This window comes from Diadema antillarum, unplaced genomic scaffold (assembly GCF_040938485.1).
Source record: "Diadema antillarum isolate AM-2024a unplaced genomic scaffold, OU_Dant_1.0 seq00000847_RagTag, whole genome shotgun sequence".
Lineage (NCBI taxonomy): Eukaryota > Metazoa > Echinodermata > Echinoidea > Diadematoida > Diadematidae > Diadema > Diadema antillarum.
In genome coordinates, this window is record NW_027271721.1 from 313166 (window position 1) to 340581 (window position 27416).

A 27416-nucleotide genomic window follows, 5' to 3' on the forward strand; every position below is an offset into this window, starting at 1 on the left:
AGAATGCAAAATCACTGTACGCAGTCTCATGCTTGAAACTAAGTAAAATAGTTACTAAGTTCGTTTAATCTATTTTGGTGTGATACAACTTCATATCGTAAATTATCATATGAAGACAGATGTTAAAGATCTTGAATCCCCTTGGATTCATCAAAATTTGATCCCAAGTTTTAAAAAAGGTGTTTCAGCGGGAGAAATTAAATCTCAAGCGGGAGAACGGGAGATTTTGCGAAAATGGGCTTTTGGCAGGAGACCTCCCGTCGAAAGTGGGAGAGTTGGAGTCTCTGTATTTGCGATTGAATCTCCAGACTGACATTTTAAATGGATAAGATGATTATTTGACAGTGATTTTTTTTTTTTCATGCTCTAGTCTGATCCTTTATCTATTGCATGTGCACACTGCAGGGCTGAACCTTGATATCCAGAAGAGGCTGACGTACAGAAGCCATGGAAGGTGAAAGGCTTCTTCAGCGCTTGAGAGATGGCACACAGACTGACAATCTTGTTAAGGATGTGCAAGTGGGTATAATGATATTTGCCTGCTGACACTAATCAGACATGCATGTCTAATTCTGATTTATAATGTGTTCTTACATTCAATTTGAGGACCCTTCCAGCTGATATCCAATTTGTTTTTCAAGTCATTATCATCACAAAACCTGTTGCAGTTTGATTTTATGATAATGCCAATCTTGATTCATCTTGACACTGTTAGAAACTAAAATTCTACTGCAATTACAGATTACATTTTTGTTTGTCTTTCGCTAGGTATACTTTGCACCTGTTGGTAAAGTCAAACAACCCAGTTGTGAGATTGCCAGCAAGTATGGGCTGACTGCAATGAAACTGCTCCGTGCCTGTGTTCAGACTACTAGCAGCCTGGGACTGGGCTCTAAGCACCTGATTGCTGTCACCAGTGTGGCGCACACCTGCTATGACTGCATCAGGGTAGCACAGTCACAGATGAAGATCACCCCTCTTTCACTGGAGAAGCTGTTGTTCCATATGATGATGCAGCTGGCCAATAAGGGCCTGCTGATGGACGCTATGTCCTTCGCCAAGCTTCTCTTCGCGCAACTTGCCATCAGTAGGCCGAGGTTTGAGAATGCAGATGGAGTGGACAATGAGTTTGACACAATCGCCAAGCAGGCTTTCAACCAGCTATGGAAGGTGTGCGCCCAGATTGAAGTCTCATCGAAAACTGGTGCCAGACATGAGCTAGTTCTGGATGCTCGCAACATGGCACTCGCCTTCTTGATGCTGACCAACCACGAGAGTGCTTGGGTTGCGGAAAGGGCACTGAGGGCCGGGATAGAATTTGAGAGGCACGCAGGGAAGGAGGCGGCATGCCCTGAACGTCTCTTTGAATTTTTTGATGGGGTTGCAAAGGGGTTGCTTCAGACATTGGAGAGCAAGCTTGTTAAAGGACCACCAGTCTCTGATATCTCCAAGATGTTTGGTCCAGCCCTAGAAGTGATTCTGCAGCTTGCAAAGTACTCTTTTGCATCTGGCAGAGCACATCATGCTGTGGATATGTTGGCAAGAGTGAGAAAATGCGTTAGCGGAAGTAAAGTGCAATCAGAGTTTACTGTCACCATAAGACTTGTTAGTGCAATTTGTGACAATGTTGGCTTATCCTGCTCACTGTCTACCTCTGCATGTGAAAGCACCAAGTCAAAAGGAGCAAGGGGAAAGGGAACCAACAAGCTGAACAATGGTGGGACGCATCTAACCTCAATAGTTGAGCAGTTAGAGCGCACACATGATGTCATAGCAAAGATTGTGGAAATAGGAAGTGTAGAGGCTGCCCTCTTCCAGCCCATGGTGGACTCGTATGAGCTGCTTAGGAAGCGCCTTGAGAATTTCCTCAGCAAAGGAGAGTTTGAGGGTACTGCCGCCATATACAATGCATCACACAAAACTCTTCTCATGTATGTTGATGTACTGCAGTCATATAAGGAGCATCTCCAAGTCTTATTCCAGCACCCAACGGATGGCTACCGTGGCATGACGGTTAGTCACTTCACCACCAAGCTGGTCAACAAGCAGCTTACAACTCTCAACTTTCTCGCAAACCTGGCTGTCCAGGAACTCAACACTACAAAGCAACCAATGAATGAAGAAGTCAAGGGAGATGACTCTGGGAGTAGGGCCATTACTGTCTGCAAGAGAACTAAAGCTATCATGGAAGATGTCTCAGCAGGGGGCGGTGGCGTAATCTCAGTCAACGAGCACAGATGGTTAGGTTAGTGTGCTTTCTTCATATGAATCAACAGAACTTATGTTTAGGGCACAATTTCTTAAAAATGAATATAGTGTTAATCTACAACATATAATGTCACACGTAACCTTTTCTAGCTACGTATTCCTCACTAATGTAGCTATTAAAATCCTTAGAAATCACAAGGGTTGATCAACATTGATATTTATCTGGTAACATACAGTATCTTATAGATTGCTTATGGTGTATTATGTTGATTTATAATTTATTACAATATTCCTTTGTTCTCTTCATGTTCCACTGTTTGCTCTTCATGTCAGCATGTATTTGTAATTTGAATATATTTGTTCCTTTTGTTTAAGATTTTTTTTTTGTATTTGTCCAATTTTTTTTTGTATTTGTCCGACTTTTTTTTTTTTTAGATTTTTTTTTTCTCCAGATTTGTTGTGATTCTTTGATTTGCCTCCCCTATAGGGATGGACATGAAGGATATGTGTGTAATCTCTTGTTTGTATTTCACAGGAAGCAGTGCCTACAACCTTGGGCTGATATGCTACAAGAAATCATGCTATGGTGTGTCTCAAACCTTGCTTAAATTGGCATGTGAGCATCTGCAGTTATGGTCCAGTACTGAACAAGGACTGGATGTCAAGAAAGTTCAAGAGGTGATACTTTGCTAAATCCGTCTTCCTCATCGACCCCACCCACTCTATACTTCCAATGCTCGTGCATGCAGTGATATGGTAAAGGTTTTCTAGCAAACCATCTTTCTTTGGAGTGGGGTCTCCTGTCTGTTACAGACCATCAAGGAATGCTCCGGTGATACCCAAAAAAGAATTTGATTCTGTACATTGCCATGCATTATTCATAACTTGCTCTGATTACTCCCAGGTGACTTGGCCAGGGGAATGTAGCACATACTGCATAAAAAAGTCTTAGACTAAATACCTCAGTCAAACACCACTGAAAAAAAACCCAACAACATGTGTACTACCAACAAATGAGTACAACTGCTGAATATTTCACTTATCCCAGTTATGCAGTCTACATTACATTTTATTCACTCTCTTAATTTCTTTTTGACTGTGTGTTCCACCTGTGTATTGAGTCATTGTGACCAGAGGCCATTTCATGCGACTTAATCCCCGTACAGCTAGCTGCCTACAGGTCACTGGCAATTGGATATTGTGACATTGACAGATTTGCATTGTTTGTCCTATCTCAAACTCTGTGAATGATAAGGTTTTGCTTTGCAAGTGCATTGTGCCTATGTGGTCTAGAAAGTGGACATTGCCTTGTAGAGGAGAGCATTGACTTTTTATTAAGAGCAGAAGACAACTATGAAGCCAACTTTGTGTGTGCATTGCTTTGTGACAGATTCAGTTGGCCAAGAAGTATGAACTGCTGGTAGACTGCCAGAGGAGGTCAGGGAACCACCGCGATGCCATGACAACTGTGGCTCTGGGCCTCTTGGTGATCCCAGGTCTTGTGGCAGAGGACATTAGCAGCAGGGCAGAGCAGTGGGTCAAGGCCAAGAGGGATGCCCTGAAAACTCTGGACGAACCCAACTTCAGAGACAGGTGCAGTACACTTTCATCATCCCTCGTGCCTGTGAAATGTCCTATATATGTGTTCTTATCCATGTATAGGCCTGCTGCCTACTGACTGATAGAGCACTTTCATGCAACAGTAATATGATGAGTTTTGCTTTGCTTCCAATTGTACTGCAATGCAGCCTCCTCAGAATTGATTGAAATTGTTTCTTCTTCATTTGTTGTTCAATTTTTATGCATGGTTCATCTTACAAGGCAGTCATTCTCAGGAGATATATATATACAAGATATCACAACGCATTCATGAATGTGATTGTGAAATTCAAATGAGAATATTTGAGTATAATAAAGAATGTTCAAGGTAAGTTTCAAATTTTACTCAGTACCAGCCACAATTCAATGTAAACTAGCAGAGCAAGCAGGCAAGGAGGATCAACACATTTCTTTTGATAGTTATGACACTGAATGTGCTACCTCCATTGATCATATATTACAAACTGTAGTTTCAATCATGGGATGGGGTGAGGGGGATGTGGCCCCAGTTATTATTTGACTGTATTCAGCACATGAATTTTTTTTTTTGCAAACCTGTCAACTGTCATTGTTTATTTTTGTGTGTTAGGACTCTGCTGAGCGAGTGCCAAGAAATGGAAAGTGACTTCACCGAGAGCCAGCTGTCGGTCATTACTACTGCTCTTCATGCTGAGCTTAAAGTGTACAAAACCCAGAGGTAAGATAAGAGTGACTGATTTTTTTTTTTTTTTTTTAAATAATAATATTTCAAGATCCATGTAGTGGTATCTTTTTCATTGTGTTTGCATGTGTCAGGATGAGGATGAGGGTTAGGGCCAGGGGAAGGGGCCGGGGTAATTGCGAAGGGGATAATTGCCCTAGACCCCATAATTTCAGTGCAAATCAAACATCTTATTAACATGAATCTGACACTTTGTCACCTTTGCCTCAGATTATGTATGTGCTTTCATAAGTGGTTGTTGTTTCTACTCTCTTGTAAATATAAAGGTAGATAGATAGATAGATAGATAGATAGATAGATTGATAAATAGATGGATAGGTTAGTCGTCCCCCTCCACGATGTTTAAAAAAAAATGCTTTGACTTTGTTCCCAGAGTGAATTTTCTCCACTAGAAATGTGTCCTTTGTACTGCCACAATGGCTTGAGCTAACTCTGACCATGTAGAATCGACCCCTGTTTGTCAGCAGGCATGATACATCAGTAGAGCAGTGTGCAGTCATCCATGACCTCTTGAGAGCCTGCCCTGATCAAGGAGGGGAGATGGAGAGGGCGACTGCTCTTATTCAGCTGGCTCAGCTGCTCTATTCGACTGACGTGGCAAGAGAAAGGTGAGAATGGCCATTGGTGTCCTGCTTGCATGGCTCTGTATCCATTTCCTGCTCGTTCTGCCTGAATATGCTTCTTTGGGGGCTTTGTCCAGCGTATGTTGGAGCTACACAAATGTTGAATGCCCTCCTTTTGTAAAGGATTATAATAATGCATTGATAGCATCAATAAGTAGGCAAGGTTATTTGGCATTATTCAAATTAATGATTTTCATCTTAAATGCTTTTATTTTTCACAGTTCGTGGAAAATAGTTTGGGTGCTTGGGTGACATACTCTGTTCCATACAGTGCAAAAGTGTGATAGTGAAATGTGACAGGTATTCCATAGTATTGTCTCAATTACTGTAGATGGCGCTAGACATTGTGGCATATGTGATGTCATGTTATCTCATTTTTATTATTTGGAAATGTGTCCAGTTCCCCAGAGGAATGTTGCATGCAAGCCATAGAGTTACTGAAGAGTCAGACTCAAGAGGAGCATGACGTACACTACCTTGATCTGTTGGCCCAGGCCAAGTTCTGGCTGTACCTCTGCCAGTTGGAAACCAAAATACAGGTAGGTGTTGATGTGCTGTTCATCCTTTTACCTAGCATCTACTAGCTTACTAATACTCATTGCTCATCAAGCAACACAGTGGAGAGTAACTTGGCATTTTTTTTATCTTTAAAGGGGATGGCTAGTAACCGATCAGTGGGAATCAGTGGGAATGCTGAGGGATGATTGTTCCAATCCTTGTGGGATTCATTTAAGAGTACATTATATACCTACTGTTGTGTGAAAATTATTTGCTTCAGAACGGTCTCATATTCAAGTAATGTGCAGATTAATGCCCCGTCACTGACCAGGGACGCTTACCTGGAAACATTAAACTGCACATTACTTGAATATGAGACCATTCTGAAGCAAATAATTTTCACACAAGAATAGATATATAATGTACTCTTAAATGAATCCCACAAGGATTGGAACAATCATCCCTCAGCATTCCCACTGATTCCCACTGATCAGTTACTAGCCATCCCCTTAAGCTGCATAAATGACAGTATTCCCATGCAACAAGTAAATGCAAGCATTTTCTCAGAGCTTTTAGATGAGGTCACTATGCTCTATTAGAAAAAAAAAAGGTTTCATTCAAGATTCAAAAGTGACCTATGATGGTTGTTTGATAAAATAACCATGTCAGGTTCCCTATAATGTGGCTCATTCAGTTGCCTGTTTTTCTCTGCAAAATATGGAGTACCATTCCTGTTGGTATTACACATGGTCCATTTTAGCATGTCTGGTTTTCATTTCATTGCAGCATTGCCAAGCATCAACCTCGTATGATGTGGCCATGGACCTGGAAGAGGAGTCCTCACTGACAATCCCGGATGATGAGACCCAGGTCTCCTTCTCTGTGAGCCAGGAGACCAGCCTCATGGCAAACCTGGAGGCTGCCCTTGAGCTCTGGGCCAGTGCGCTCCACCAGGAACAATCTGAACCGTCCAGCTTCCAGGACCCCCTAGCCACCATCCAGTGTCTCCAGCTAGCAGCGGATGTGCTGGATGCAGCTGATAAGGTAAACTCTTAGTGAAATGAAGTGTCAGATGTGGTAGAATTTAGAGCTATTTTAATTCATGCCTAGCCATCACATGGTAATAACAGGTGTGAACTTGAATTGGCATCTGGGCTTATACAAAATCTGTTTGTCATGTAGTAGACACTCCTCATTTAGTTTGACAAAAAAGAGGTAGATCAATGTTGATCACGCAGAGTGATACTCATTGAATACATTGGACCCAAATAGTGGCATCAAGTAGGTTTTGAGTGCAAAGATATGTGCCTGAAAGTGTAAGTTTTACTTTCTTCTCTACAGACGGTTGAATTGATCTGGGTTCTGAGTATGGTCAGCAAGCTGGCCCACTCCACCTGCATGCAGCTCCAAGCCGCCGAGTCTGATGCACGTCTTGCAAGACTCCTGGCCAAGGTTGGACACGTGAGTCAGGGGTCGGTGATCATCAGTAGGGCTGAGGAGGTGGCCAGAACCATTTCTGAGTCCAAAGGATCTACCGGCGTGTTTGCTGAGGTCATCCTATCAAAAGCTGCAGTTCTCCTTCTTTCAGGACAGGTAGATAGTTTCAAATGATACAGAATTCTTTATTTTTTATTTTATTTCTTTATGTTATGTCAGCAAATAAAGTAAAAAACTATATGTCAACTTTTTATTCTCCATATTTAGTGAATGCATGTTTGGGGAGGAAGACAATAGGGCATTCCAAATGAAAATCATGATATGAAATAGTATGTGCCTCCTTTGTTTCTCTCACCTCACACATAGGTGCATGAGTTTGAAGAAACTTTTTCAGAGTACCTGAACCATTCAGCTACAACCAGTGGGCACAGGAGCTGCAGAACCTACCTCAGGACAGCCCTAGCCAAAGAGCTTCAGTCAGCCTACCTCGCCATACCCACAAGTCTCAGGACGCCTGGACTCGACTCCCTCTTTCAGGATGAGCATGGAGAGGATCTTTCACCCTGTGACCTCGAACTGGAGGCAATGAGACTTCGGATGGGAGTGGCCAAGATTGTCATGGGAGCAGGGATGGAGACCCGCAGTGACCCAAGGGACAAAGACAAATCGACAACATCAACATCCTCTGCAGATTTAGGTACATAGTTAGGTCTCCCCCCCCCCCCCCCCCCCCCCCGACAAAGTGTGCCACTTGTAGATACACTTTTTGTTTAAAGCTATTCATCAAGCATCACATACTCTCTGAATATCATTTTCTGAAAGGGGTAGAGACCGATTACCTGTGATTGAGGGCTAAAGGGCAACGAGATTGTCCTCACTTTTTTAAAGTATTATTACAGCTTCGTGTTTTCTACCACGTTTCCTGGTATGTTGCAGATTTTTATTTCGACTTCAGGCATGTAACAAGAGCGTCTGGACAAGGCCAAATATGTGAACTTCACTTCTAAATGGAACAGTTTCAATACCGTCTTTTCATACTGTGATACATTTTTACTGTGAGTCTGACAAACCCATTTTTTTCCTTTTAATACTTTTATTTTATTTGTATTGCTCCAGGGAACCAGTCGGTGAGCAGATGGCAGGCGCTTGCCTCCATGCTGCAGTCTCTGTCTCAAGTGGCTGACTGCTTCTCTCAGCAGGGCTGTGTCAGGGAAGCCCAGTGCTACATCACAGAGGGCATGACACTGTCACAGAAGTTCCATCTCCCAAGAAGGTGTGTGGCCTGTGTTTGTGTTGGTATGACAGTGCCTGCTGGTTATTCTTTCAGAGAGAAAGTATTAGGTGAAGACAAAACTGTTGCTGTCAGTATGATTGCCTGTGTAACAGCAACTTGCTCTTTAGAATCCTATGCAATGCTAATATGTGGTGAAAAGTTTAAACGCTTCTTAATGATGCAGCAGACAATACTGTTGTCATAGGCAAGATATTGTGTGTGAAGGTGATGATCAAAGGTCGTGTTCTGAATTATAATCATTTTATGTGATGCTTCTAGAAATATTGATTTTGATTTTCTGACACCATGTTTTGGATGCAGTATTACTAAAACAATTGATCAGTCACAGATAAGGCATCTATCTATGATAGTTGATGGGGTGTATACCTGCAATCCCTACAGGGTTTTGGGTTGAAAACAACATAGCCCAAGGGGGTACATATTATATGGTTGTATGACTCTTGCTCTGTATTCCTATGTGGAGTTTGAGAACATACTCTAGTTATGCAAATGTCAAATACGTTGAATCTTCCCAGGTATGCAAGGTATCTGCAGCAGTTGGTCACCGTCCAGGTGAAGTGGGGTCAGGAGGAGGAAGTCCAGTCGACACTTACCCTACTGAAGTCTGTTATTACATCAAACAATCAAGATACACATCAGAAACCTACGAGCAAGAAAGAGAAAGCAGGTGGCCGAAAGGCAAAGAAAAAAACAAAACCTAAGGGGCAAAAATCGGTGTCAGAGCAGGCAGAGGAGAGTGATGATGAGGAAAACTTCATTCGATCAAGGCCATTCTCCTTCTCAAAGTCGTTGGCAGACTGTGTCAGCACAGACATGAGCAATTCACCCAGCTTGAGGCCCGCTCCTGCCACTCTGGCAAAGCTACCCTCATATACCACCCATCATCAAGACTGTTCATGTGCCCAGTGCACAGACATTTCTTTGCATGAACTGGATAGTAACTACTACCTGAGTCTTGCCAGATACTGTTTGCTTCTTACTGACTATGAGGAGGGGTTGTCGGCAATCAGAATAGCCAGGCAGATTTTGGAATGGTCTGCAGAAAAGCACCATCAAGCTCTTGAGCACAGATTAACATTTCTCGGTGATTCTGTAAATCAGCATTTTTCTTGGACAGCTCATGAATACACCCTAGGAGTTCTACTTTCAGCTCAGGTGCAACTTGAGATTGAAGATGGAAACATTGCTGAGGCAACATCAGTCATCAGTGAAGGTATTACACAATGTGAGCAGAACTCTGCAATGCTAGCACACGATGCAGCTTTGGTGGCATCGTTTCATTACTACTCCGCCATCGTCAAGATTCAGCAGAAAAGTGGACAGAATAGCATTCCCATGCCATTTGATTCATCGTGGTCAGTAATCTGTGGGAACAAGGGGGACTCTGGGAATGAGACCGAAATCGATGATGTTGCCAGCAGGCTGGGCAATCTCAACCTCTCTGTCTCCGGCAAGACTGGCTCTACTGCTGCAGGGGCCGGACCCAGCTGCCGCTTGTTCCAGAGTATGCTGGATACTTCCTCAACCAGACCGGAGGTGACTCGCAAGAGAGATTCCAGGGGCTCAGAGAAGGGTGCCGACCTCTCCGAAGAGTTTGGTCTCTTTGATGACGTGACCTGTAGTGAAGAGTCAGAAGTGAAGGAGCAACGACAAGCCAAGGGGAAGCCAGGGCGTGCCAGGGCCAGGCCAAAAACTGCCCTCCAGGTGGCATCCAAGAAAGGTGCCATGACCTTCAAAGTGGAAAGGAAGGCAAGCAAAGCTACCAATTCAAATTGTGATCTACCTCAAAATGTTCCTACCAAGGAAGATTTCGAAGGAATATTTAGTTTTGATGACGAATCTGCAGCTGATAATGTAAAAAAGAGGGCAAAGGGAAGAAGTAAAAAAGGAGCTCTCCCCCACAAAATCACGTCTGTAGACAAAGGGGACAATGATTCCACAGCAACGACCAAGACAACCTCAAGAGGAAAGGGCCGGGGTGCAAAGAAGAAGGAAGCAAGAAACGAGGACACCCTTGAGGCAAATAGTGATGCAGAAATATCACAGATGGTGGATGAGGTAATGACAGAAATCTCGGTAAAGACCAAGTCTGTAGATATAGTAAATGAAGCTGAATCAAAACCCAGGAGAGGGCGGGGGAGAAGAGGTAAAGAATCGACCGCTGAGACTCTTCCAAAGGAGACCATGCCCAAAGGAAGGAGAGGGAGAGCCTCAAAATCAGCAGCCACGTGTGACATCGAAACTGCCAGAGGGATTCCAGATCCCCGCACAGTGGATGATTATGAATTTGCATGCGATGAAGTTGAGGAAGTCAAGCTCCTCATAGACTCTTCCCCAGGAGCATCCTCTCCCTCTCCATGTGCGGCATCAGCTCTGCCTCTACGCTTCACCTTTGACAAGACCGGCCCAGAAGTGTCAATCTCTGAAGGCCTCAGTGACGTCTCGCTGACAGGAGGTTCTACACTTGAGACGTCATTGATGTCACCGTTTGAAGTGCTGTCTCCCTCGGCAGAATTAAATATATCTACTAGTTCCTGCCCACCAGAAGCTGCCGAACCAGAAGTGAGCATCGGTTCCCTCCCATGCGGTGCCACAGAAGACTTTGATGACATCGAAGTGCCTCGTGGAGGATCAGACTCAGAGGACGCCACCAGGAATGGAAGGAGACGTGGCAGAGGTGCCAGAAAAACTACAGGAAAGACTAAGCCAAAGGTTGTGGTGCTTGATGAGGAAGAGGTTGAGACCAACAGGGGAGGCAGCAAGGACCTCAAGAAACAAACCAGGAAGTCCAGACCAGGAACCACAGAGGCCACTATCCCTGCAGCAGATACCACAGCTAATAGTGCTTTGCACAATTCAGGTAACTTTTCTCAGTAATCACTTATTGATAAATATCGCTTGGGACAATGTCTTGTAATCACATAAAAATTATGTTAAGAATGACCATTTGCAAAGATATGTTCAGTTGAAATGTTCTCATCAAAATAATGAATGCTAACATTGTCAAAGCTTGATAGGCAACTTATGTTCATTCTGTCCACATGAACTGTAAAATGATTTGCAGAGGACAGGGGACATGTTAGATCTCTCCTTTCTTCCAAACTTTATTGACATAGGAAATACAAAATTATAACCAAATTGGGGGGGGGGGGGGGGGGGGGGGAGCAATAAAATTAACCAGCGTCAGAGAATTGTTAGAATTTAATTGTTAGTTTAATCACGTGAAATACAGTAAACATACCATTATTTATGTGTAGTATTTATAGTATATTTACATATTTTGATTTTTACATATTCAAATATGAATTCATTTCCATTCCATTTCCTTTATCAGATGTATCATCAATCCGAGAGAGTCTGGATCAGGCCTTCAACCTGATGAAGCACATTGCACCCAGCCCAATGTACCGCCACACCTGCCAGCTTCTAGCCCTTTGCCACGGGGATGCTAATCCAGAGGAGAGCAGCCACTACCTGGCCCTGGCAGCAGCAGTGACTCTAAGACATCAGAAGCTTGCTAGTCTCAACAAGAAACTCAGGTAAGCATTTAATATCACTGTATGGTTCTGCCCAACCATGATGGTTGGCCAGTCAAGGTCATGTTCCTGATGTGATGAGTTTTCTTTCTACTTGCTTAGTTTTCTCTGCAAAATAAGGATTAAATTCTTTAGAAAGTGTTTTCTTAATCAAAGGTATTAAATGTGTACATGAAAGGAATGCAATTATAAAATACATATATCATGTGTTTATTTACAATCACCTACTTGCATGGGTCTCCAAATCTGCCAATTTCATTTGCTGATGGCATCGATTTCAAAATAGTATATATGTCAAATTTTATCTCAAAATTGTGACCAAGCTTTTTGTATGTTTGTTTGTTTGTTTGTTTAATAGTATTTAAAACATTCTGTAATTGCCATTCACTTTTAATTGAACAGTTTGCTAAGTCTGTTTGTTTGTTTGTTTGTTTGTTTGTTCATTTTCCATCTGAGAAGATGGCTGGATAGCCCATATTCAGCTACGTTAAGCTGGTCTTCCATGGGGTCCAGTTGGATGTGAGGTGGGACCACTTCACCGGGTTAAACACCCTGCTCTTTGCGATGAATGAATGAAGCGGGATCTTTTACGTGCATGAGTTGTTACTCTCTCATACACGGGACCTCCATTTAATGTCCTATTTGAGGGACAGAGTGTTTTGCCTCTTGCTAGAGGGGACGGTATGCTTACACACAACATTGCTCAGTCCAGACTCGGGTTCGAACCCGGGCCGCGTGATCATGAGGCAGACGCGCTACCGACTGAGCCAACTCACCTTCCCATGGAGAAAACTGATAAACATCATGTTGCCTAATTGCCTGACACCGACCATGGCTTGCCACTGGAAAGTAACATCATTTTTAGATACAATAATTACCTACTTTATTCAATACCTTGATGATGATTCACTTTGAAGAGCTAGTACCGTAAAGGCATCGAATCAAGTTTAAAGCTCATTTTGCAGGTATGTCGTCATTACTGGCAAATTGGTAGAATAAGTTTTCAAACACTGCCTAGATAAGTAGGGATCTTGTAAAAATTACAGTATGTTATAAATCTGTGAATCATTGTGTGGTTGCAGGAAGCTTAGGAAAGCCAGTGAGAAGGAAGATTCCACCCTCCAGTCAGCCATGGATGGCCTGTCCCTCCACCAGTCTCCCAAGATGGAGGAGGAGAGGCTTAGCCAGGCCAAGAGACTGTTCACCTTCAATACCCAGGAAGAAAAGACAGCCAAGAATATCATCAATGACTTGAAGGATATGCTTCCTGCAGGTGAATGATATTTTTTGCAGCTCCAGAAATATATTACCTAAAATATGCAAATTTATCTGCAACATGGTGATTATTAAGATAAGCTGTTGTATGATAAGATATATGTATGACGATTGGGGAACAAATTAATCACTTGTCTCGCGAAGAAAATCGTAGTGAGGTGTACGACGTTACGCTCGCTACCGCTGAGCTTCGTCAGGTACAATAAGAGACGGTGCGTGCAAGCAGGTTATAGCGTGCAAGCAGGTTGTAGCGTGTATGCGGACGTGGTAGTGGGCACGCCGCTATCGGGGCCGGGTCGGGCAGTGCACCATCCTGTGTCCGCTGTTTGCTGCGTTCATGCGGACCTAGTTGGCAGCACGCCGCTTCCCGCTGCGAGTGAGGTGGCGTGCTGCCAACTAGGTCCGCATGAACGCAGCAAACAGCTGACACAGGATGGCACACTACCCGACCCGGCCCCGGTAGTGGCGTGCCCACTACCACGTCTGCATACACGCTATAACCTGCATGCACGCACCACCGTGTCTTATTGTTCCTGACGAAGCTCAGCAGTAGCAGGCGAAACGTCATACATCTCACTACGTTTTTCTTCGCGATACAAGTGATTAATTTGTTCCCCAATCGTCATAGTATTCACCGCGATGGTCAACATCTTCACAAGATGTATGTAGTAGTCCGTTTTTAGTCAACCATGGCGTGGTAGAATTTAGAATAACGGTGTATGAAATGTCTGATATATTGAAAGATGACAGATATGTAAGGGATTTTTCCTGTGAATATATGGTATATTGTTTCTCTACCAATGTTCAGCTTAATTTCTATAAGCACTGAATATGCAGATGAGATTAAACTGCATATTGGTAGTGTTAAAAAGTTGTCATTGCATTTTATAATTCACAATTTTTTATTTTTATTTTTATTTTTTTTTGCCACTGGTGGAACATGTGGTATGAGATGGTCATTTCATGCCTACATGTCCTGTCTAGCATGCTATATGCTTTGTGGCTATACAATAGAAGTGTATCAAGTTTCTCTCTGTGGTTCTGAAATAGCCGGAGTGTCAAAACATACACGAACTTGAAACAAATTTTTTCCACATTTTTTTCTGCACTTTGGTAGGTCTATGTCATTATCACAATTTGCCCCCATTCTAAGTTTATGTGAGTATCCTATGTTGCAGTTTATTTGATACACTGTTCACCTGTGACTTATGTTATAAATTATGTTGTGCACTGACAGAGTACACTGTTTGCCAGTTATCAGTGATCTCTTGCAAGCCATCCGACATGAATTCACTCTCCACCAGCAGTCGCTTGGTGGTAACCAGGCTGCAGAGAGGCAGGGAACCCATCGTCATCCAGATGCCCATGGTATGGAGATATAACGCTTTTTAATGGTCAATAAAAGATATCATCCTTCCAGTCACATCAAACTTGTCTTAATATTCTATGAAATACAATAACTCATGTTTGCAATTATTGTATGAATGGTTTGTGTCAGTGAAGACTACAGCAAAACAGGCGTGAAGGTAACCATGAAAGAATCCGAAACTAAAATGCAACTACTATTGTTGAGTTGTATGGTATGCATTTGTTGTTTTATAAAATTGCTCTTCCCATTTAACTTTGTAATTTCATGTATAGCACTGCAATAAAATGTCTTAAGTCATATCAATGTTTAGACTTCCTTGATAGAACACTAAGCATACACCCGTGGTCGAGTGTTTGGTGTTTGTCTCAGGAAATGTCCAGTGGACTGATCATTACCAACTTCAATTTTAGCAAAATGAAGACTTTTTTTATGCATTCACTTTTAGCTGATCTCGTTTTAAATTCATGCTGTAGTTTTTCAACTTGCATATGCTAGCACAAACCCCTTTTCATAGGTAGTAGCCTCCTAAGTAAGAATTCAAATTTCTCTTCAAATCCCAGGCGATGATAGCATTTGATATATGTTTATGTTATGAAATGCCATAGGAACTATACTATTTGGTTTTCTCAAGTGACTCTCAATAACCAGGACACCAAGTATAAATGATAATGGTCAGGGATGTTGTTTTTTTTTTTATGCCTCCGCAACGAAGTGGCCGGAGGCATTACTGTAAAACGAGAAATGTTCGCGTGCATTTTAATTTCGCGAATTTCGCGAGCGTGAAGATTCGCGAAATTAAAATGCACGCGAAAGTTCTTTTGTACACTATATGCACTGAATGCCAGTGGCAGTTCGCGAAAATTTCATGCCGCAAAAAAGGCCGTCGGCTCCAATTCGCGAAAAATTCATGCCGCGAATATATCATGTTTTACAGTATGTTTTCGGGTCATCCGTCCGTCCGTACGTACGTCCGTCCCGTTTTGTTTTTGTCGATATCTCAAGAACCGTGTGGTGGTTTTACATCAAACTTGGTATGAGGGTATATCCTTGGGGGATAATACTTTGTGTCGATTTTAGGGTCACAGGGTCAAAGGTCAAAGGTCACAGGTTATTTTGTGAAAAAAAATTTGAAATTTCATGTTTTTCTCCATATCTCGCAAATGGTTCAAGGTATCTTCATGGAACTTACTTGTACCGATGGGCAGTGATTATCTAGGGAAGTTGGGGGTCATGGGTCAAAGGTCAGGGGGTCAAAGGTCAAGGTCAATTCCTCAAAATATCACTACTTTCATTATATTTATGCAATGAATGAAGGTTTTTTTTTTTTTTAAATTGATGCATAGATGTATTACCCAATATATATTCTGTGGGAAGTTTCTTGCCAAAAGGTCAAAGGTCAAAAGGTCAAAGGTCAAGTGAAAGTGCTGAATTGCACTTTTTCCTCCATATCTCAAAAGTAACTCAAGGTATCATCATGAAACTTACATATTTATGCATGTTCAACCTAACAGTGATTCTCTTTGGAACTGTGAGATCAAAGGTCAAAGGCCAGGTTTAGATAATGCTATTTTCCCATTTGATACTGAAATTATACTTTTTCTCAATACCTTGAAAAATTACTCAATGCATAAACTTATAAAAGGGTCAAAAGTCAAGTAAAAATCATCAGTTCCCCAAATACCTGCACTCTGACATTTTAATCATTCATCCAATTGAACCTAGTTCTAGGAAAGTGAACATTCAGCACATTTGTTCAAACCTGTCATTTTAATATTTTGCCAATTGTTTGAAACTGTCATCATACATTGTTAAGACATTGTACTATAGACCTATTAGGAGAACCATGCATTATGGTGGAGGCATATCAGTCGCCGTAGCGATATATCTAGTTTCTTCATCCTTTGTGTTGTTAGACTGGCTGTGAGGATATTACCAAGACTTTTGAGAGGATTCTCACAGAGAGCAAGGAAACGGTGAAGGAGACGGACAAGAAGATCTGGTGGACTACGAGGCAGAGACTGGATGAAGCGATGCAGGTAGGTACCAGTAGACTGCCACAGCTGTTGCTGTATAGGTCAGCATTCATAAGCAGCATAAAACGTGCCCCCCCACCACCACCACCACCACTTTCTTCACATCCACTGACGGAATAAGTTACTGAACTCTACGGACATTTGAACACTGCCTGTTCAGGAAGAGATGACAGGCCTCATCTGGACTTTCTTGCTGCGATAGCCATTTGTGGTAATGAACGATGCTTTGATACTTTGGAGTTCAGCCTCTTCATGGTCCCAGCAGATGAAGATGCTGAGGAATGGACTTGATCATGACTAAAATGTGGATGATGATGTTGATAATGAGAAGAGGAATATGTACTTGTCAAGTGAGAAACAGAGAAGTGTATCAGAATGAAATCTGCAAGTTCTCCCCTTAGGCTTCAGAAGTCATGTTTCAGTTTTTTTGTCTCTCATAGAGTCTCACAAAGGACATGGAGAACAATCTCCTTGGCTGCTGGAAGGGAGCCATCCTTGGTAACCATGGGGATGAGAAAGCTGCATCCCAGTTATCGAAGCTTGCAAAGAAACTCCACAAGAGCATTCAGCAAGAGTTGCAAAAGGATGTGAGCATGTCTCATTGTGAGGTAAGTTTGTCATTGCTTGAATTTGCCCTGTAGTCAAAGGGTTTAGAGAGTGTTTTTCACCCTGCTTACTGAATTTGATCAGCTGAATTTGATCTTACAATTATGGTCATCCTTGCCTAAATTGAATCAGTTTGGACTGAAGAAATAGCTTTGACTTAGAGAAACTTTGACTTATGAAGGATTAAAATCAGTAGAATATAAAGAGGAGGATTTGAAAAGACCGACTTAGGTGATTAGCTAGCTTATGCCAGGTTGACTTAAACAAGGTTGACTGTACCAAGTCTCTGTGATGATCTCTTGGCAAACTCATGGCAGACACAGAGATGCCACGTCTCTCTGATTTTGCATGAGGCTTCCTGAAAGCTTTGAATATTTATTCATGTCTGGATAAGAGAATTTAAAAATCTTCCTGTTTTGGGAGTCACATTTGCCTATAGATAGAGTTGCATGTAGCATACAAGTATAACCTTGATTGCTCTTTAGAATCTCCCTGGTTTCGACGGGTCGGTGTTGGAAGTGTTTACCCTCGCGTGCAGTGTGCAATACGTGCAAAAATACCCTCACCAATGACAATACACACACAATTGAGTGTTAACATGAACATGTGGGTACATACCATTTTAGATGTGCACATCGCTGTCACATAGCGAGCTCTTCTGTTTATGTTCGTTAGGAGCAGACTGCTTCCTTCGGCCCCTGTGTGTGTATTTATAACCCATTTGTCCGAACACAAAATTCAAATACAGTATTGTGGAACAAAGGGATAATTTGTACAGACCACATGGCAAACTTGATATATGTGTACTGTGAATGCATAGAATTCCTATGAGGATACAATGGCTTTGAGGTCACCATGAACATATTAGAAATACCACCATGCAAGTTAACATGTGACATGTAATTTCTTGTCCCTAACATTTAGATAAGAATGGATGTTAATGAATGTATGTGGTCTCCCTTGCAACCAAACTGGTCTAAAACAAGTTTGGCATAATTTGCATTCTAATCTGATTAACATTTTGCAAGCAATTTTCTTACATCTAGCATTTCCTTCATGTGCAAATCTGTAGTTATGTCAGACTGTCATGACTCCATTTATGTGTGTTTTTTTACTGAAGCTTCTGATCAACTCGTACCATCACTTGAGTCACCAGCAGACCAACGTTGGCCTGTCCAGTCTGACTGGTCTCCAGCCAGGGAGTGACGCTCTCACTCAGCTGTCCCTGACCCTCAAGGCCCTGGCCAAGGAGTGGCAGGAGACAAGACCAGACCAGAGGAATCCTGTCATTCTCATACTTGATGCGGTAGGCTTTTACATTCCATTTTGGGTTTTTTTTTTTTTGTGGGTACAGTTATGTGTCACATATATTTGAAGTGTAACGCTGAAATGTATTGGACTGTGATGACATTGACAAGGAGAATTAGGTAGACACTATAGATTACAGTGACTGTGGCTGTTTGTTTTTTCCTTCAATTTCTTTACATCTAAATCATTAAATCCTTTTTTTTTTTGTCAATGGCCATTTTTATGCCTCCGCCACGAAGTGGTGCCGGAGGCATTATGTTTTCGGGTTGTCCGTCCGTCCGTACGTACGTCCGTCCGTACGTCCGTCCGCTTTCGTTTACGCTATAACTTGAGTAATATTGACTGGAATTTTACCAAACTTGGTCCAAGTATAAAGTATGATGGGGCAATTATTTGATAAGATTTTGGGTGAAATTGGCCAAAGGTCAAAGGTCAAGGTCAAATCATGAAATTGTATCCGTTTACGCGATAACTCAAGACTGGATCGAGCAAATTTCACCAAACTTTGTCGGAGGATGATGTATGATGGGGCAATTGATAAGTTTTTTAGTGAAATCGGACAGAGGTCAAAGGTCAAAGATCAAGGTCAAATCCTAGAATTTATCTGTTTACGTGATAACTCAAAACTGGATGAAGCAGCTTTCACCAAACTTGGTCCAAGGATGATGTATGATGGGACAATTAGTTGAGTAGATTTTAGTGACATTGGCAAGAGGTCAAAGGTCAAAAGGTCAAGGTCAAATGCTAAAAATGTTGCTATTTCCCTTATATCTATGTGATGCCCAAAGGTATTCTCTTGAAACTTAGTGTAGACATGTACTACTGCGTAAAGATTCTCCAAAGAGAGTTTCATGTCATAAGGTCAAAGGTTAGGTGAAACTGTTGCAATATCACTTTTCTCGCAAATGGTTCAATGTATCTTCATGGAACTTGGTGCATACGCATGTACTGACTGGCAGGGATTATCTAGGGAATTGAGGGGTCGTGGGTCAATAGTCAGGGGGTCAAAGGTCAAGGTCAACTCCTCAAAATTTTACTATTTCCCTCATATACTAGTATATGCAATGCTTGCATTATTAGTTTTAAAACTTAATATATACATGCATTACCTAATGGAGATTCTCCGGAAAATTTCCAGCCAGAAGGTCAAAGGTCAAAGGTTAAGGGTCAAAGGCCAGGTTTCAATGCCCCCCTCCCCCCCCAAAAAAAAAACAAAAAAAAAAAAAAAACAACAGAACAAAAACAAAAACTATTTTGTACTGTAATTACACTCTTTCTTCATACCTTGGAAATTACTCAATGCATAAACTTATAAAAGGGTCTGTCAGAAGTCAAATAAAAATTCTCAGTTCCCTAAATATGTGTACCTGCACTCTAAGACAATTATAGCATACCCAGTTCAAGGAAAGTGAACATTCAAGATATTTCTGACAAACCTGTCATTTCAATATTTTGCCAGTTATGTGAAACTGTCATCACACATTGTGAAGACATTGTACTATACACCTATTGGGAGAATCATGCATTTTGGCGGAGGCATCAGTCGCCATAGCGACATTTCTAGTTAATATCTGGATACAAATCATAATCGATCCTTAAAGTTTTCGTCTATCATAAGGGAATATATATTCAAATATTTTCTCGGTCTGTATTTCAAATGTGTCTTTCTTGCCTCAGGTTCGTATTGTGCGAATGGTTGTTCTCGTGGAAAGCACATTGTTGCCATGTTTTTTTCCTAGAATTACATTAAATAATTTCTTGATGTATATCTGTCTTCTCTTACTGCAGGCAATACAGCACTTGCCGTGGGAGAATCTGCCCATTCTTCAGCAGTGGCCAGTGTGCCGCCTTCCAAGCCTGCACTTCTTGTTGGACCACCTGCATGCCCGCCAGTCAGAAGCCAGTGTCCTTGGCCATGGCGTAGACCCGAAGAAGACCTATTTCATTCTGAATCCAACAGGAGACCTGTTGAACACCCAAAAGACATTCCAAGAATGGTTCCAAAAGTAAGAGTCTTGGGAAGAATGATACTTGTAATAACTCACCAAGTTACCTGTGGTTAATAGATGCCAGTTATAGTTACGTCTGAACATCAATTCTTCCATAATATGAGCAAGACTGTTTGTTACTCCAGACAGTCTGTGGAATTTTTATTTCAATATTTGTTACACTACACTGTGCTTGCTTGGTGTCTCCACCATGAATTGATTTAGGGGACATGCTTCTTGTTCTTTATGTTTGCTGTTTTTGGGGTTGTTTGTGTTTATTTTTACCTATCCATCCACCCATCCATCCATCCATCCATCCATCCATCCACCCATCCATCCATCCATCCATCCATCCATCCATCCATCCATCCATCCATCCATCCATTCATCCATCTATCCATCCATCCATTCATCCATCCATCCATCCATCCATCCATCCATCCATCCACCCATCCATCCATCCATCCATCCATCCATCCATCCATTCATCCATCCATCCATCCATCCATCCGTCCATCCATCCATCAACATTTACTTTTTACTACCACAGTAACTTGCGAATTACTAAAGATGTCATGAGTAAATTTCAGGTGTATATGCATAATTATGCCACAAAAATCATAGTATGGAATTATTCAGACAGTGACTAAATTGGGATATCATCTGTCACCTTATAACTAAAGCCTGCATTCATATGCCATCTAGTGATACCAACCCATGATGCTACGCAGCCATGCCCTCATTCTCAATTTGATATGCCTGGAATCTTAAAAGTTGCCATAAATTTATTTCCATGACAGGGAGAATGGATGGGAAGGTGTTGTGGGCAGGGCACCAACCAAGCCGGAGTTCACCTCAGCTCTAGCCGATCATGATCTCTTTGTGTGAGTATGTCTGTTCCCCTGTCTCCTAGAGACTGTGGTTTACTGTTGTACCTTAAGTAAAGACATTGGATGATTCTCCGCTTATTTGTGTTTGTGTGTGTGCAGTTTTTTACATTTCTATCTGTCTGTCTGTCTGTCTGTCTCATTATTTCGTTGTTTGTGTGAATGTCTCTTAACATTTGAAGGGGGAAGACAATATATTTGAGGGAAAAAATCCAAAGAGTAAAACATTTCACTATTAGCTTAATACAGGATGTTTGCTAGTTATCAAATGGATGATTTATTGTGATGTATATGATGGAGGAAGCATGTATGACCACAAATTATGCGGAATGAAGAATATCCATGTACAAAATTCAGCCATCTTGATAATAGCAGCATTATTACATAACTCGATCGCAACTTCCAGTCAAGAGATGATCTGTGTAACTACTCAAACAGCTCATCCTAAGTTTATTTGTTTGTTTGTTTGTTTTATATGGCTGTATACAGCCTTATTTTTGTGCTGGGTGGCTCAAATACATATTTGTGTATTCTCAGATTGGCGCTTTGCAATTGCTTACTCCTACAATATGTTTTCATTCAATATACAAAGGACAGAATTTGTGTTGACATTTCCCCACATAAAATTTGATGTACCAGTACATACAAACAATCCATTCAAATGTGCAGCCTGCACAGAAATTTACTGGCATAACACATATGCGCTCAAATGAATGTTACATGACACATACACACATGCGCTCTGTGTAGGCACACATATTCTTAGTACTACTGTAGTAGAATTTATCAGCTGATGATGTGCACAATTCAACCCGTCAAAATGTGCCTAGATTATCATGAAGATATATTCACAGGTTTTAGAATTTGCATTAGCAAAAAAGCAAGTGTGAAATCTGTGAAAATTGATGTACAGCAAGATCTGCAATTACAGTATTTTGTACTTGTATTGCTTGAGAGTGGAACGTCAGTATTTTGATGTACTCCTTACAGATTCTGCGGACACGGTACAGGTCGAGAATTCCTGACTGGCGATGACATTCAGAGACTGAAGTGCAGGGCAGCCACTCTCCTGATTGGCTGCAGCAGTGGCAAGCTGCAGGTCAATGGCTGCCTTGATGCCAGCGGCATGGCTCTCAACTACCTACTTGCTGAATGGTGAGTACTGCATGTTGGCTTTTACACTCTGCTCCATCTATTTATGCATTGTGTGTGTAAGGGGATACAGGCCCTAACTAGGATTTTTATGTGGGGGGGGGGGGGGGGGGGAGCGGGTTGAAAATTAGAAAAAGTGGACCTTTTTAGTTCAAGTTTATGTTCAGTTCTGTTATGTTACACATTGTTTGTTTGTTTGTTTGTTTGTTTGTTCGTTTGATGCTGCTGGCAAATAGGGCGGGGGTTCCGCAGAACCCCCTTAGTTATGGGCCTGGGATGTCTGTCTGTCTGTCTGTCTGTCTGTCACTGTCACCCCATTCACATAGAACATTTAGGGAGCTCCAGGAGCACTCCTGGGGGGCATTTCATGAAGCGTTTTGGTTGGATGTTTTCCTTACGAACTGTTAAAAGCTACAGAAATCCTTGCATCTGATTGGCTGAGAGCAAATTTGTCTGACAACTTTGTCAGACAAAATGCTTCATGAAATGCCACCCTGAAGCACTTTTAAATTCTGTATGCTTTAGACTCTGTATGAACAGACAAGAACAGGCAGTCGGGCCCGAAACTCTCGAAAGTTATGTCCCTTTTGGAGGCTAGGTTCAGTAGCACTCCTCAAGAGCTCTAAACTCCTTAAAACAAATTGTCACTACCATTTGGAGTGCTCCGCAGAAGTGGTGACCTTTTTCCAGTTGGGTTGAAGGTGCATCTGTAGAAAAGGGGTTGAATTATCTTCAGCGCAATCACAATATTATTACCTCTCATAACATGCTTTGCTAAATGTGATAAAAATGCACTGGGAGCTGCAGCGCATGCTGTGCATATTGTTCTGTTTGAAGTTCCTGTACATGAGTGTGTTACCATGACAGTTACGCCTCTCTCAACCACTGTGTGTGTGGTCTCAGTGGCCCCTGACTCTAAGTATGAAGTGACTCAAAGGAGCCTAAGCTTCAGCAACACTCATGTGGCCGACTTTGTGTAGGAATGGGGTGTCGGTGTGTGCGTATGTGTCTGTCTATGTGTTTGTTTGCCTGTCTATATGTGTGTGTGTGTGTGTGTGTGTGTGTGTGTTATGACTGAAGACAGAAATCAAAAAGAAGTCTTACAAGTTTTTCTGTTGGCATTGAAATGGTTAACATTTTTCTCTCTCCCATTCTATGAAATATGAATTGAACCCCTCAAATCACATCTTTGTTTTAAGTAATCCAAGTTGAGACTAAATTAGCACACAATTTCTCTCAATCAGGACCACTTTACTGAAGTTATGGGTGATGGAACATGTTATTTTGACATGTCATCTTTCCCTTTGGCCTGCTACAAGTGCTAGAATTCTAAGCATAATAATTTCCTGTCATTTTGTATTAATTGTAGATATGCAAGTAGTGTAGTGTGACTTATTCTAGTCTTACCAAGGGCCCATGCTTGTAACTGACAAACACGAAATGTAGATGTCGCTAATCTCAGATGTGAATGGTTTGTCATACAGCTGCTCTTATACATGTACAATTTATTACTGTATATATCCGCATTTGGCTTTTGTTTGAATGATATTGACTTAGAGCGACGTGACCCCTAGGGGCCCTAGTAATATGTTACTGTGTTTTATGACTTCATGAAATGTGTGTGTTCAGGATTTTGTGTGTAAAGGTTAGAACATAAAACCTCTCCATTAACATGTATCTATTGTAACAACACTTTTTTTTTGGTCAAATAAAAGAGTTCATGAAGGTTGTACTAGGATCGTAACCATTTTTTTGACGTCACTGTAACTCTGTGTAGCACCTGTTCTGTTTGTCATACATATGTAACTGTGTATTTTCACCCAGTGTGTTCTTTCAAATCTTTTAGCCTAATTTTTAGCCGATCAAAACTTGATTTTTTTTTTTCATTAAAATGGTTGATTCACATATATGTATTTAGATTAAATTTATTTAATCTGTGTTTGGATGTACACCGTTTTCCAAAAATCTTCCATCTTTTGAATCCTGTGATTTAGTGACTCGGTGGAAACTCTGCTTATTATTTGATGATATACTCGAGTGTGTGATTTGTTTGCGTTCTTCATCTCCACTAACAATCCTTGTCCATACTGATTGCTTAACGCAGATTTCATTTCAGTTTAATCACTGACTCTGAGCATTTTCTCAAAATGTAGTGTTGCTGATCATTTGCTGTGAATATTAGTTTTGTAATTTGTGCTCGATGGGATCCGTACACGTGCATTTCCACGAAGTATTGTGCATCGTCACTATACTCACACAGTGCTCTCCCGTTATAGTTAACACAGTTATTGAAATTCCTGTTATAACGAAGTAAAAATTCAGGCTGCAACATTATCCACTCTCTGTCTTTTTAAGTGTTTATTTGTTTGGTTATAACAGAATTTCGATATAACGAAAGAAAACTGCTGGTCCCAAAGACTTTGTTATAACGGGAGTCCCCTGTATGCACGATGTCCTTTGAGTTTCATGTAGCCTACTTTCTTTTTATATATAAAGCAAAAAGAAGAAGAGGAAAAAAAAACCTGATTCGTTGTATGGCACCAATACATCTTCCTCTTCCAATCTTGTCTGTTGAAAAAGCTAATGAAGAAGCTGAATAAAGCAAGTCACTGTTTCTTACAGACTGTGCAAGTGTTTGTATACAGAAACATGAATGATGATAGATAATGAAGACAATGTGTTTTAAGGGAAAGCTCCTGTGCCAGGTATTCAATTTAATGAATGATCTTTGCCAAGAACTTGGATAATGTACGCTACGTTCAGTCCCACCAAGTTTCCAAGTTTGGTTCTTTCTTCAAAATGTATACTTGAAAAAAGAGCTCTCTAGGCCGAGATCATACTACTGCACTGCTAACTTACAGTGCAATGTACATTGCCAGTTAATAGCAAAGTATGCCGATTTGAAAAGTCACTATTGTAGTGCAACTTGTAATTCACAAATGGAAATTTTACTTCCAGCAGATTTCAAAGAAAAAGTTACAATGAAAATTTGCCTTCATTACAGTTACCAGAAAACAGAAGGTGTAAAAATTTCTGTAGAGGACCAGTTATCATCCTCCCCCTGCCACCTTATGGCTCAGTCATGTATACCATTAAGAACTGCTACGAACGCCATACGAACGATTTTTAGACAATTTCATAAGATCTTCTTAAGCTATTTACGCTCTCTGTCATTTCCATGCTGTGTACAGTCCATGCGTTGTTGCCAATTTGTGGGATGTCACTGACCGAGACATCGACCGTTTCCTGGAATACCTCTTGAAGGCGTGGCTCAACACGGGAGGTAGACCCACTGCAGCGTCCGCCAACAACCCCTCGCTTGCCAGCTTACTCAACTCCGCCAGACAAGCGTGCAAACTCAGGCACCTCATCGGTTACTCCCCTGTCATCTACGGACTGCCAGCTTTCATGCAAGAGTGAATAGTTTTGTTCTCCTTTCTGGACATAAGCTTAGATTAAATCACATCAACTTGGCCTGACCTAGTATTCATCAACTCAGGCATGAAAATTTCACAATCTTGCCATATTTTGCATTGGATTTACCAGGAGTCTTCCCTGAATTGTTACATCAATTTTCGAGTGAGCAAAGTTTAATCTTTTATGCAATATTTCCTCACAGTCAATATCAAGGCCCAAGAGGCTCCTTCCTTCTGTTGACTTTGAAGTCTTTTTCAGCAAAATCCCGGGAAAAAACAAAATGTTTCAAGACATTGTTTGGTATTTTGGGTCTATTAAGTAACATGGGATTGTTCTACTCTCTGTCTTCAGAGACCACAATCATAGTCTGTAGAATAGAAGAAGTATCCATTGTGTAATGAGGCCTTAAAATGTGCTAGTAGGGCCTATCTTTCTGTGACAATACTTGCACTGCCATATGTTTATCACTGTTTCACACCACTGCAGTGTATTGTTTCTCAATAGTTTGCCATTTGTATTTGTGCTATTAATGAAATATTTTGTTCATATGACTGCCATGAGATTACAGCCTGAAAAGCTGAATTGTATGAATGAAAATAAAGACCATACTTCTTGGGCATTCATCACTATTCAAGTAAAAATATGATAACAAGACTGAAGAAAACACTAGCATTATAACCACTGTCGTGCTGATTTGCTTTTGTTGTTGGTAAAAGTTACAAGGAATTATACCTGATTGTTATACACCACTTTGACCATCAACATCCCTGTAAGTGCTTCATACCTGTAGTCTCAAAATATGATATTGATTTGTTTCATAACCCTTGCTGTAATCATGAAAAATTTCCTGTGTTTATGCCATGTTACATATATAGACAGAAGCTCAGACCAATGTAAGTGATGATGACTTCCCAGATGAAAATTAGAAATTCAAGATGAATGTTGTTAGTGGAATGATAGCGTACTGAATGGTATTGATATCTAGCCTTTATAGTATGAACACCATGGCATATGATATGATATGATTCTCACATATATGGAGGAAGAGAAAAAAAATTATCTTACGAAAGTTACCTGGTGTTTTAATTGACCCAGTGATATATGATGGTCAGTTGCCGTATTTATCCTGCTGACCTTTGTATTCAGCACCTTACATAAGTGACCATTACCAAAGATGCTTGCTATTTTTTAAATCTTCGTTTGGAATGTTTGTCATTGATAGTGTAGTAGTTACATCACTTTTGAGCTTTGCCCATTTCATTGTTTAAAGTCCGCTAAGTGGTCAATAAAGTGTACATTGCCCCCTTATCTTATAATCAACCCTATTTGCACCTCTTTTGTAGTAATGATCTCCCAATCTTTGATTTATTCAGATGCTCACTGTGTTTTATAACTTGAAGATGAATGTTACATACTTCAACTTTCTTAAGAATTGTGAAATCATAATATATCCTGCAGTGGAAAA

General features: G+C 41.1%; 1 protein-coding gene across 1 annotated transcript; it reads left to right on the forward strand.

Moving 5' to 3' along the window:
• The first annotated feature begins 435 nt into the window (after positions 1-435).
• Positions 436-25954, forward strand: LOC139740342 (separin-like). Its single transcript, XM_071650935.1, has 22 exons — positions 436-519; positions 769-2245; positions 2744-2886; positions 3599-3801; positions 4397-4504; positions 4996-5136; positions 5552-5696; positions 6436-6693; positions 6991-7242; positions 7453-7783; positions 8203-8359; positions 8896-11240; positions 11715-11919; positions 12999-13189; positions 14429-14559; positions 16474-16596; positions 17034-17201; positions 18320-18505; positions 20296-20513; positions 21296-21379; positions 22373-22537; positions 25726-25954. Exons 1-22 carry the CDS (start codon positions 448-450, stop codon positions 25952-25954), a joined length of 7332 nt encoding a protein of 2443 aa, XP_071507036.1. The 5' UTR covers positions 436-447.
• Positions 25955-27416: the final 1462 nt, after the last annotated feature.

Excerpts from the sequence above, each read along its gene's own strand:
- LOC139740342 (XM_071650935.1), top strand. The coding sequence starts at position 448 with ATGGAAGGTGAAAGGCTTCTTCAGCGCTTGAGAGATGGCACACAGACT. Across the intron at positions 3,802-4,396 it reads GAACCCAACTTCAGAGACAG|GACTCTGCTGAGCGAGTGCC; the intron begins GTGCAGTACACT and ends TTTGTGTGTTAG. Across the intron at positions 5,697-6,435 it reads AAACCAAAATACAGGTAGGT|CATTGCCAAGCATCAACCTC; the intron begins GTTGATGTGCTG and ends ATTTCATTGCAG.